The following is an 11,879-nucleotide window of genomic DNA, read 5'->3' as shown; positions in this document are numbered from 1 at the left end:
TTGTAGGCATGTTGTAAGGCAGGTCCTCACCAGACATCACTGGCAACATCACCTATGGGCACAAACCCACCGTCACTGGACCAGACAGGACTGGCAAAAAGTGCTCTTTACTGACGAGTCGTGGTTTGTCTTACCAGGGGTGATGATCGGATTCTCGTTTATCGTCGAAGGAATGAGCGTTACACCGAGGCCTGTACTCTGGAGCGGGATCGATTTGGAGGTGGAGGGTCCGTCATGGTCTGGGGCGGTGTGTCACAGCATCATCGGACTGAGCTTGTCATTGCTGGCAATCTCAACGCTGTGCGTTACAGGGAAAACATCCTCCTCCCTCATGTGGTACCCTTCCTGCAGGCTCATCCTGACATGACCCTCCAGCATGACAATGCCACCAGCCATACTGCTTGTTCTCTGCGTGATTTCCTGCAAGACAGGAATATCAGTGTTCTACCATGGCCAGCCAAGAGCCCAGATCTCAATCCCATTGAGCACGTCTGGGACCTGTTGGATCGGAGGGTGAGGGCTAGGGCCATTCCCACCAGAAATGTCCGGGAACTTGCAGGTGCCTTGGTGGAAGAGTGGGGTAACATCTCACAGTAAGAACTGGCAAATCTGGTGCAGTCCATGAGGAGGAGATGCACTGCGGTACTTAATGCAGCTGGTAGCCACACCAGATACTGACTGTTACTTTTGATTTTGACCCCACCTTTGTTCAGGGACACATTATTCCATTTCTGTTAGTCACATGTCTGTGGAACTTGTTCAGTTTATGTCTCAATTGTTGAATCTTATGTTCATACAAATATTTACACATGTTAAGTTTGTTGAAAATAAATGCAGTTGACAGCGAGAGGACATTTATTTTTTTGCTGAGTTTATTTATGCACCAGAAGAGACTAATTGACCCTTTCGGTTTCGATTGACTATGTAGTATGGCAAACAAAATGCATTAAAAAAAATAGTAACTATTTCAAGTGCATCTTTGTGGAATATTATACAAAGGTATTTGGTCATCGACGCTCATGATAACGATTGTCTGTGGCTGTTTAAAATCTCTTTCAAGATAAGAAATGTAGGTTTACTACCCAGCTTAGCAGAGTTGATGCAGAGCTGTTATTGCAATAGAATGCTCTGAGTTGATGTGCCTTAGTTGTTGTCATTGGAAATAAATATGCTATTTATAAAGAGATGCTATGTTCAGTTAGCGTTTTCAAATAAAGCATTTAACCTTTTTGACAGCTGAAAGGACAGAACAGCTGTCAAACCAAGACAACCAGAATCAGTCAGAGCTTGTGTTCCTTCCTTTGCTATAATGAAAAAATGTGAATTCTTATCTGTCAAGATGGCAAGAGTTCTAAAGAGACAGTAGGAGCAAGAATAAATCATTTACAGAGGCAAGAATTTTGAAGTCTTTTTTTAATTGTGTTACCTCCTTCAGCAACCTCTGTTCCCCGTAAAATATACACATGTAGTACAGTAGACATTTTACTATGCTTACTGTATGAAAATGAAAAATTCTAATCTACAGTTATACATTTTCTTTACATACTGCTTGAAAAAATATATGCAAGTACGAATTTTACAGCTATAAATTGTACATTTCAAGGAGGTAGAATACCTGCATTATTAAGATTCTCCCATCTCGAAACAAAGAAACGCATTTCACTGCCAGGAATGTACAGAGCTCTAACAATAAAAATAATAATAATCCTTGCAGCCATGAACAGGCGCTTCCGTACACATTCATTTAAATCAACTTTGAAATTCAAAAGTTTAAAAAGTAAAAAGCATAGAAATATAGGGACTCTTATAAGGTCCAACAGAAAATGGATGTCAGTCGAGCCACAGTAGGTCATATTCATTGGTAAAAAACAAGCTTTGATAATGACTGCTGCATTGTACACACAATGACATTCAGCAATGGGATTTTAAAGACGGTATTTTGGGGGACAGTTGTGCTTTTCAGTTTTTTTAGGAACCTCTACCTGCAAAGCGGAAATGTTTTTTTCTTCTTCTACAGTCTGAAAGAATCGTAATACGCAGGAAAAGTTTCTGCGTTGTTTTTACATTCTCGACACAAACACAAAAACTGGGAAATATTTCAGTAATAGCGACGAACATCTGTTACCAATGTGCCTTGACGATAACACAACTAACATAACTGGTTCTACAGTAGGTATGTGTTAAAAATAGGCTGCCACAAATCAAGTTCCATCATCCACAGCGTGTCGAATAACACTGAAAATGTGCTCCTTTTCCTTTCAAAGAGCCTTATTGCAGTGGGATCTTGTCTGTGGAGGGGATTGCTACGCTGCCTGGTGTATGGTATACTGCAGGGACTGAGGCTTATGTTGTGTGTGGTGTTGGTCCAACAACACAATACTACATTTTCTCTACTAATGACCACTGTTCATCATGCTCAACATACCTAGTCACAATAACCTAGTCTGGTTATTGGTATGACTTTAGTTGTCAAATCATTGACCTGTGAGGGTTTATGAAATCAGCTACATCCTTTTTGGTGATAATATTCTGTATTTATCCTTTACTTGACCATGTGAGTCCCATTGAGATGCAAATCTTTTTTTCAATGGAGTGATGTAGGCTTGCGACAGAGGAGAACATTAAGCATTAATTAGTTCCAATTGGGGGTTACCAAATCCCACCAGTTCATTGAATCGATTGAATCAATAAAAATAAAAAACTATTTCAAATAGTGAAGAGGAGACAACACTCATCTCTTCCCTATACGTCATTCTCTTCTCTCTGGAGACCACGTCACCCTTTCATTCCATGAGCAGAGGACTGCACACACATGGTTTCCAGACACACTCACTGCTCAGTCTCAGTCTCATTCACACACGCTCACATAGGTATGTACCTACAGGTTTTCATACAGTCTATGGTACATACATTAGCGTGCACGCACACGCGGTCTACATTCTCACACACAAAACAGAATAAGAAATGCAAGAGCACGTCACCCTGAGCCTGGTCCTGTGCTGCCAATACATTGCTGATTAGGAACCTCTCCATAAACCCCTCGCATATTTGGATGTTGTTAGTGAAGTAGTAACACTCAGACAAAAATAGAATTGTGATAAACCAAAACATGTTCATTAACCCACTTGTAAATATAAACATAATTCTTTATCCAGGCAACACAATTGTCATGTTTCATGTATAAAATCCTCTCGTCTAAAAATATCCTATTTTTTCAGTACATGTCATGTGTTGTGTACACAGTAATTTTGCTTAGCACATGTACACATAAATAAAAACGGAAAACTGTGATGCAGGGAAGCAGAGAGCCTCCAGTCTACTGTATATGGCCATATCTCAGCTTTAAAGAGACAGAGCACTCACATAGTTACAGCCTGGCCAAGCCTAACTACAGCCGGGTAATCTCCCTTTGTTAGCATTATACAAACAGTGACTTCAGTTAAGGTGGATGGAGGCCGTCTGAAGCTGACAGAAGAAGCTCAAAACTCAAAGTTCCATAAGCCCTTGTGAGTTTGTGGCTGTCTATGTGCCTGCCCCCAAAGATCACAGCCATCCAGATGCCAAGAGAGAAGAATAAATGTCATACGTCATATAGCGCCTCCTGGCTTATTCATTTCCCTTTTCAGTATGTGGGAGAAAGCAGGGAAGAAGGGGGAAATGGAGAGGGGTGGGAGACTCCATCGCGCCCAGTTCAGTTGTCACGATGGCTGTCCAGTCTTGGCCAACGCACAACCGCAGCTTTAGTATTGAACATATTCAGATTGAAGGGACTGCAAGAGGTGGAGAGGGGAGACAGAGACACAATATGACGTTGAGTATAATGAACGTGAATCACAGGGCATCATAACAACACAACCTATGGCATCATAACACAACCTATGACATCATAACACAACCTATGGCATCACACAACCTATGACATCATAATACAACCTATGGCTCCATGGCAAATGTAAAAGCACATTGCTGCATGTAATTGTTTTCAAAGTGTTGACGGCAGACAAAGAACATGCAGGGAGAAGGTTGTTATATAACAAGCCTGCATGAAATATTATATTCTAACAGGGTACAATAGAACGGTTGGTTGCAAAGGTCCAGAAAAGCCATTCAAATAGACAATCCTTAAAATTCCAAATGCATTTTCCTGAACTAATGAATAGATTTATGGTGGACAAGACAGACAGGGTGTCTCTGTGTGTATGCAGCTAGAAAAGGAATTAGCAGGACTGACAAACAGATGGGGGGAGGCATGTTGCAAGAAGGGAGCAAACGAGAGAGAAGGAAAAAGCTTATGTTATTCTGATGAAGCCACAACTCCACTGACTGGCAAAACAAAGAGACGAGAGGACAGCTGAGACATCCATAACAGATAGTCATCCAATATTCCCCATTGTCAACCACTCCCTCTGCCATAACCCCTCACTATCCGTCACATCACCGGTTACCTCCTATTCACACGATGTGTGGGCCGGTGGCTGCCAGAATGGTGTGCCACTATCACCTAGGAAGGGTTAGGGGAGTATATTTGAAGATGATGCGATTTCATCTACACTTTATTTATTTTGTAGGCAAGGTGATAGCGAACAAACGTGAATTAACTTGATATCTGTGCAAGGGTAGCAGCTTTTGAGTCTGTCCCTCCTCCAATGCTAAATTAATGACAATGGTGCAACACTCTAGGTTGCCTGAGAAGCAGTGGTGAGAATGCTGGCACAAAGCAGCATTCCTATATGACCAAAATGCTACCAGTGGTGTAGAATGAGAAATAACGTCAGCTTACCCGGTGTAATCCAAAGACAGTGATACTGCACCAACCTTATTTGTCTGAACAGAGTCCTTCTATTCTGAGCGGAATCAAGTGTGGGAAGTTCTGGGAATTAGCCTTAGATGTCTGGCCCTCGTGGTCGGGGCCTATGAAAGTCCCCCTCGTGGTCGGGGCCTATGAAAGTCCCCGTCGTGGTCGGGGCCTATGAAAGTCCCCCTCGTGGTCGGGGCCTATGAAAGTCCCCGTCGTGGTCGGGGCCTATGAAAGTCCCCCTCGTGGTCGGGGCCTATGAAAGTCCCCCTCGTGGTCGGGGCCTATGAAAGTCCCCGTCGTGGTCGGGGCCTATGAAAGTCCCCCTCGTGGTCGGGGCCTATGAAAGTCCCCCTCGTGGTCGGGGCCTATGAAAGTCCCCCTCGTGGTCGGGGCCTCCAAATATTCATTATAAAGGAAGAGGATTACTAGGCTGGCCTCTCAGGGAATGAGTGAGCGCTACAGTATGGCTGAGCGTGTCAAATCCTTGTAATAGCAGAGAGCAGCACCAGACTGCCAGCCTAATAACGTAATTTTTTTTATTTAGCACACTCTTATCCACATAGTCTAGATTTAATAATAATGGTTACAGAAAGTGCATCTTTGGGGGAAAAAAAGTTTAAATTAAAAATATGTATACAAAGGCCTTCGGTTGGCCAGCGTCGAATGGAAAAAAAGCACAAAAGTCAGGATGAAAGAGATTTAAAAAAGTTTCCAGGACCGAATCAATTGGAAGTGGAAATGAGTCAAACTATAATCTCTCTTAGGCATATGATGGCCTACGACGTTGGGGGGGAAATTATGGTGTGATCAGCCTTCCCTTGCATCTATCGAACACACATGTGAATATCTTTCAGTTCTTATGTTTCAAGTGTTGTTAGATGGCTCAGATATTAGATGTCCTCATGTTAAAGCCAAACCCAGAAACCGAAATGAATCACCCTGAAATCCAGCCAATCACCCAATGAAATGACCTGCACATCAGCCAATGAGGCCACAGTGTCGAATAAACCTTTGCTTACCCAGAATCCACCTGGTTAGTAGTTAAAGCACATTTTCAGTTTAGTGTTCATTCTGTTGATGAGCTTATTATTTTTAATTGGTATGTGATGCTAGATCCACTCAATAGAGGTGAATACAGTAAACAGCCTAGGAAGAACAGAGCCGCAGAATAACACTCCACCAACACACATTTGAAGAGGCACCATTGTTCATAACACTAATTAGACCTCTGCCCAAATGTGTCAGTAAATTATTTTAACTGGAGACGGGTAGCTAGTGGGAAATGGCCTAATAGCCATGGTTAGTGTGTATGAAGTAGGCATTTAGACTGGAACTAGGCCATCGCAGGTCCTGTTTCAGCACCATGCAGACAACAGACAAGGAACAGAGAGGAGTTCAGTGGAGCCGCCAGAGAGTTAGACACACACAGTGGAGAGCCTGCAGCAGCAGCAGGGATAGGACAAGAATTCCGACTGGCTACGATTATAAATAGACATCATCTACACAAAAAGGGAAGACACTCGTGTTTGACAGAAGTGCAGAGAGGAAATATGACAGTTCAAAATACGGGTAAGAGAGTAGAAATACCAAAAAGATGGTGATGTTGGAGTATTTTTGGGGGCGGGGCACACACTTACGGGGATTGAGCGGCTGAGGTAGCGGCCGGAGGGTCCGCTGAGCCCGGAGTAGCCCTCCTGCTGGGGTCTGAATGGGCTGTACTTATCAGGCCCGGGGCCCAGCCTGCCTGCAGCATGTTGGGGGGCCCCCGCGGGGCTGAACACCCCAGTAGGGGAGGAGTTATACTGATTGTTGTTGACCTCATGATGGTGGTAATTGGCGCCGCACACGCCATTAGCCACGTAGCCGTGAACGGAGACGGCCCAGCCCGACGGAGGGATGGGGGTGGTGACGATGGAGGGAGGAGAGGAGGAAGAGTGTGATGAAGAGGGCGTGTACGGCAGCTTCCTATTGCCCTCGCTCCCGTCAGCTGCGTACAGGTTGCCTAAGGAGCTGGCTAGCCTGCAGTTAATGAAGGAGCTGAAGGAAAGGTAGATGGGAGCGGGGAAGGGGACATAAATACACAGGACACATCCCAAACACCAAACAAACAATGACAAGAGGACTGCCTTCTTTCACAGGCTCAGGAGAGGACGGCTGCCTACTGTGGACTGGTACTGTGGATCTAATAGTGGATTGATTTACTATATTTTCACTAGGGCTGTCACCAACTAAAACAAAATCTTGGTCGACCAAGTGCCATCTGTTCTTTCGACCAATCTACGAAATGTTAAAACGTGTATTTTTCCATATATAGACACACTGTATGTGTTTAAATAAAATCAACTATATGTAAGCTACTCAGCTTGTCTGAGTAGTCTACATAAGCGCACTGTGATTAAATAATGAAGACAAATGACACGAGGGATTCCGAGATCAAGACAGCCTAACCAGAAGAAAGAAACCTGTTCCTGAACCACCTCCTCCTGCTGCTGGCCTTCTCAGATTCTGCCATTAGCTCCTTGCAGGTAATAGGCTACACCAGGGGTCAGCAACCTTTTCCATTCGGAGTGTAAAGTTATCTTACCATTTCTACCAATCTGCGTGCCAGTTACTTTCGTGGAACAGTTTCATTTATTTTATAATAAAGTCTTTACATCTCAAAATCCTTGTCATGTGATTAATAAAAATTATATCGAAATGAAAATTATACAAATCTAAAAGTAACTTCTATTGCCAACTATGTAAAAATAGCTGACATAAAGGCAACAAATAAAAACATTGCATCCTGCAGGTAGAAAAGATCCTGATAAAAATAAATCACATCGCCTATGCATGATCTGACTTGAAACATTGTATCAACTATCAACTTGGTTCAGCCCAAAGCTTACATTAATGATCTTGCATCGTTGTATAAAATATTCTGGACCCTCAGCGTTTCCTGGCCAATGATCTCTGGACAGACACAGCTGTATTTGTGCAAGAGATAACAAGTAACCAGGTAGGCTATTTTATGACGCTTCCACCGGATCAGAGCATGACATTTTTTCCCCAATTCACACCAAGTGGTGGTTATTGAAAGTGAGAGAGCTGGAAAGATCTTTCAAATAGGCTACATTGAGGAACTATTGTCATTCTCAATGGATGTAAAAACAGACTTTGTTTACTTGCTGTTTGAAGTGATGAAAAAATAACTTTGAGAAGATCCACAGCTTATTAGTGGTGGTGAGTTATGACAATCAGAAATATCAGATCCCCAAATGGGAACATTTATAAGACTACATTTGCACGCAGGCCAGGTAGACTAGTCCTACTTCTATGTGTAATCAGGTGCATGTCCTTACTCAACATTGACAGGAGCACTCCAAAAACAAAACAAAATGAATAGATTGACAACTCATAAATGGAATGAAATAAACCAAAACTTGTTTCTCACAAGTGTAGCCTAGATTGTGCTCTCTGCAAACAATGTGTCCACTCCTACAATGAAAACAGTAAGACTGTAATAATATATGTAATGCGTTAACAGAAATGACGGTAACCAAACAGACATTGTAGGTTAGAAATTATGGGAATTAACGTTAAATGTACTACTTGTGATACTGGTGTGCCACCTCTGCAATGGATTAGTCTACTGAGACAGGCGTCAATCAAGACTTGGCGTAAACATCTTTTATTTATTTCTTAACTGCTCGACAAACCCTATCGACCAAACAATCGACCAGTCGACTAAATGGGATCAGCCATATTACACACAACCGATTTACACTGACGGCAAGCAGTCTACATTAGTGGATTGAGTAGGATAGTAATAGCAGATTGATTCAGCCAATCTATATTGCCATGGCTACCTACATACACATTTACTGTTGAATAATTTGATAGAAAAAGACAATAACAAATCCTGAAAAGAGCACAAAGTACAGTAGGTCTGGTACCGCTCCAGAGGAGAGATTGTTGTGGCATATTTCTGTGTTGTGTTATCTGCTAGTCCCTGTCTCTAGTGGTGCAGAATGCGGGGGATTTAGATTTGGTCTGTTGGGAAAGCTCACAGCCTGCAGCGCGTCAACCCTCTCTGTGAATCGGTCTGGTCACTGAGACACACTGCACACGTGTTCCCTGTCCTGCGTATCCTTCCACCTGCAACTTGCTCTCAGGACATGGGGTAGTCACAGACAGGCAGAAACACAACCAGGGGACTGAGACAGCCAAAAAAGGACAGGACAGGAAAGAGAGGGAAAGAGAAATGTTAAAGGAGTAAAAGACAAAATCTTCAGGAGTCAAGAGAAAGGGTAAGTGGATAAATGGAGGGATGGGAGGCTGCGCAGTATTAAACAGAAAGAAAAGGGAGGAAGAAATGGAAGGAGGGGGAAGAATGGAAAAAAGAAAATGAGTCGATAAAAGAGGAGTAAAGGGTAAGACGTGTCGGGGGAGGGGGTCGGGCTCACCTCTTGAGGTTGGACGCCGAGGACGAGGAGCTACGGCTGATTCTCTTGGCCGTGGCGGAAGCAGAGGATGATGGGACTTTGGAGGACTTGAGGGGGGAGATGGTACCCTGAGTGCCCACTCCAAGGTTCATCCTACTGGGAGAGAGAAAGAGATCGAAGAGAGAGAGAGAGACAGACAGAAGGAAAGGAAGAATAATTGGATATACATCGTGTGAGGTGAAATAAAAGTAAGAGCTGTTAACTTCTCTAGGGTAGGGGGCAGTATTTTGACGTCCGGATGAAAGGCGTGCCCGTAGTAAACTGCCTGCTACTCAGGCTCAGAAGGTAGGATATGCATATTATTAGTATATTTGGATAGAAAACATTCTGAAGTTTCTAAAACTGTTTGAATGATGTCTGTGAGTATAACAGAACTCATATGGCAGGCAAAAACCTGAGAAAAATCCAACCAGGAAGTGTGGAAATCTGAGGTTTGTAGTTTTTCAAGTGATTGCCTGAACAGTATACAGTGACTTAGGGTTAATTTTGCACTTCCTAAGGCTTCCACTAGATGTCAACAGTCTTTAGAACGTTGTTTCATGCTTCTACTGTGACTGGGGAGAGAATAAGAGCTGACTCAACAAGTGGACTGCCTGAGGCCAATGAGTGGTTTACTGTGCGGTCACGCAGGCGCTCCGTACCCTTCTTTTTCCTCTGTGATGAATACGCTATTTCCCGGTTGGAATATTATCGAAGATTTATGATAAAAAGACCCTAAGGATTGATTCTATACATTGTTTGACATGTTTCTACGAACTGTAATGGAACTATTTTGACTTTGTCTGAATTTAATGCGCGAGCACAGCGCATTTGGAGTACTTGACCAAACGTCCGAACAAAAAGGAGGTATTTGGACATATATATGGACTTTATCGAAACAAATGAACATTTATTGGGGAACTGGGATTCCTGGGAGTGCATTCTGACAAAGATCATCAAAGGTAAGTGAATATTTATAATATTATTTCTGAGTTTTGTTGGCTCCACAAAATGACGTGTTTGGTTTCGTGTCTGAACGCTGTACTCAGATTATTGCAAAGTGTGCCTTCGCTGTAAAGTTTTTTTTAAATCTGACACAGCGGTTGCATTAAGGAGAAGTGTATCTATAATTCTTTGAATAACAGTTTAATATTTTAATCAACGTTTATGATGAGTATTTCTGTAAATTGATGTGCTCATTCACCGGAAGTTTTGGGAGGCAAAACATTTCTGAACATTACACGCCAATGTAAAATGGGGTTTTTGGATATAAATATGAACTTTATCGAGCAAAACATACATGTATTGTGTAACATGAAGTCCTATGAGTGCCATCTGATGAAGATCATCAAAGGTTAGTGATTAATTTTAGCTGTATTTCTGGTTTTTGTGAATCCTCTCCTTGCTTGGAAAATGGCTGTGTGGTTTTTCTTGTTTAGGTGCTGTCCTAACATAATCTAATGTTATGCTTTCGCCGTAAATCCTTTTTGAAAATCGGACAATGTGGTTGGATTAACGAGAAGTGTATCTTTAAAATGGGATATAATAGTTGTATATGTTTGAGAAATTTGAATTATGAGATTTTTGTTGTTTTGAATTTGCCACCCTGCTATTTCACTGGCTGTTGAATAGTGTGTCCCGCAGGTGGAACGCTAGCGTCCCACATAGCCCAGAGAGGTTAACCTGTTTGGGATAGGGGGCAGTATTTTCACGTTCGGATGAAAAGTGTGCCCAAAGTAAACTGCCTGCTACTCAGGCCCAGAAGCTAGGATATGCATACAATTGATAGATTTGGATAGAAAACACTCTAAAGTTCCTAAAACTGTTAAAATAATGTCTGTGAGTATAAGATAACTTATTTGGCAGGCGAAACCCCGAGGACAAACCATCCAGGAAGGTTTTTTTTTTTTGAGTTCACTGTGTTTTCTATGGGAACATAGATTTCTGTGGCACTTGGTTGCAGTTCCTATTGCTTCCACTAGATGTCAACAGTCTTTAGAAATTGGTTGATGTTTTTCTTTAGAGAAATGAAGAAGTACGGCTATTCAGAAGGAGGGTCCAGCCTAGTGTACTCTTGTTTGGGGCGCACGACCTGAAGCTCACTCCACTTTCATTTTAGCCGCAATTGAACACAGTGTATTACGTCTTAAATTTTATTGATTATTTACATTTTAAAATACCTCAAGTTGGATTAGGAAAGTTGTTTGAAATGTTTGGACCAAGATTACAGGTAACTTATTAGATATTTTGTAGTCATGTTGGGCGAGTTGGCATCGATATTTTTCTGAATCAAACGCGCCAAAAAAATGGACATTTTGGAGATATAACGACGGAATTAATCGAACAAAAGGACCATTTGTGATGTTTATGGGACACATTGGAGTGCCAACAGAAGAAGCTCTTCAAAGGTAAGGCATGAATTATATCGTTATTTCTGAGTTTTGTGTCGCGCCTGGCGGGTTGAAATATGATTGTCATGTGTTTGTTTGATGGGGTACTATCCTCAGATAATCGCATGGTTTGCTTTTGCCGTAAAGCCTTTCTGAAATCTGACATGGTGGCTAGATTAACAAGAAGTTAAGCTTTAATTTGGTGTATTGCACTTGTGAATGTATGAA

At 42.3% G+C, this 11,879-nt stretch overlaps 1 protein-coding gene across 6 annotated transcripts in view; it reads right to left on the bottom strand.

Annotated features, from left to right (window-relative positions):
* Positions 1-1,396: 1,396 nt before the first annotated feature.
* The window catches only part of LOC106573944 (cell division cycle 14Ab), an 83,152-nt gene continuing 72,669 nt past the window's right edge, over positions 1,397-11,879 (bottom strand). For 2 of the 6 annotated variants that reach the window (XM_045697310.1, XM_014149419.2), the window contains 3 exons: positions 9,244-9,378; positions 6,436-6,835; positions 1,397-3,770 (listed from right to left, as the gene is read on the bottom strand). In XM_045697310.1, the coding sequence (XP_045553266.1) occupies positions 3,741-3,770; positions 6,436-6,835; positions 9,244-9,378 (565 nt within the window). In that variant the 3' untranslated portion in view covers positions 1,397-3,740. Of the gene's footprint in view, positions 3,771-6,435; positions 9,116-9,243; positions 9,379-11,879 lie in introns of those variants that run through there. The other 4 variants (XM_045697311.1, XM_014149420.2, XM_045697313.1 and 1 more) reach the window with 3 other exon arrangements.

Source organism: Salmo salar, chromosome ssa16 (genome assembly GCF_905237065.1).
Source record: "Salmo salar chromosome ssa16, Ssal_v3.1, whole genome shotgun sequence".
Classification (NCBI taxonomy): Eukaryota; Metazoa; Chordata; class Actinopteri; order Salmoniformes; family Salmonidae; genus Salmo; species Salmo salar.
The sequence above is the reverse complement of the archived record's forward strand: the minus strand, read 5'-3'. Positions and strand labels throughout refer to the sequence as shown.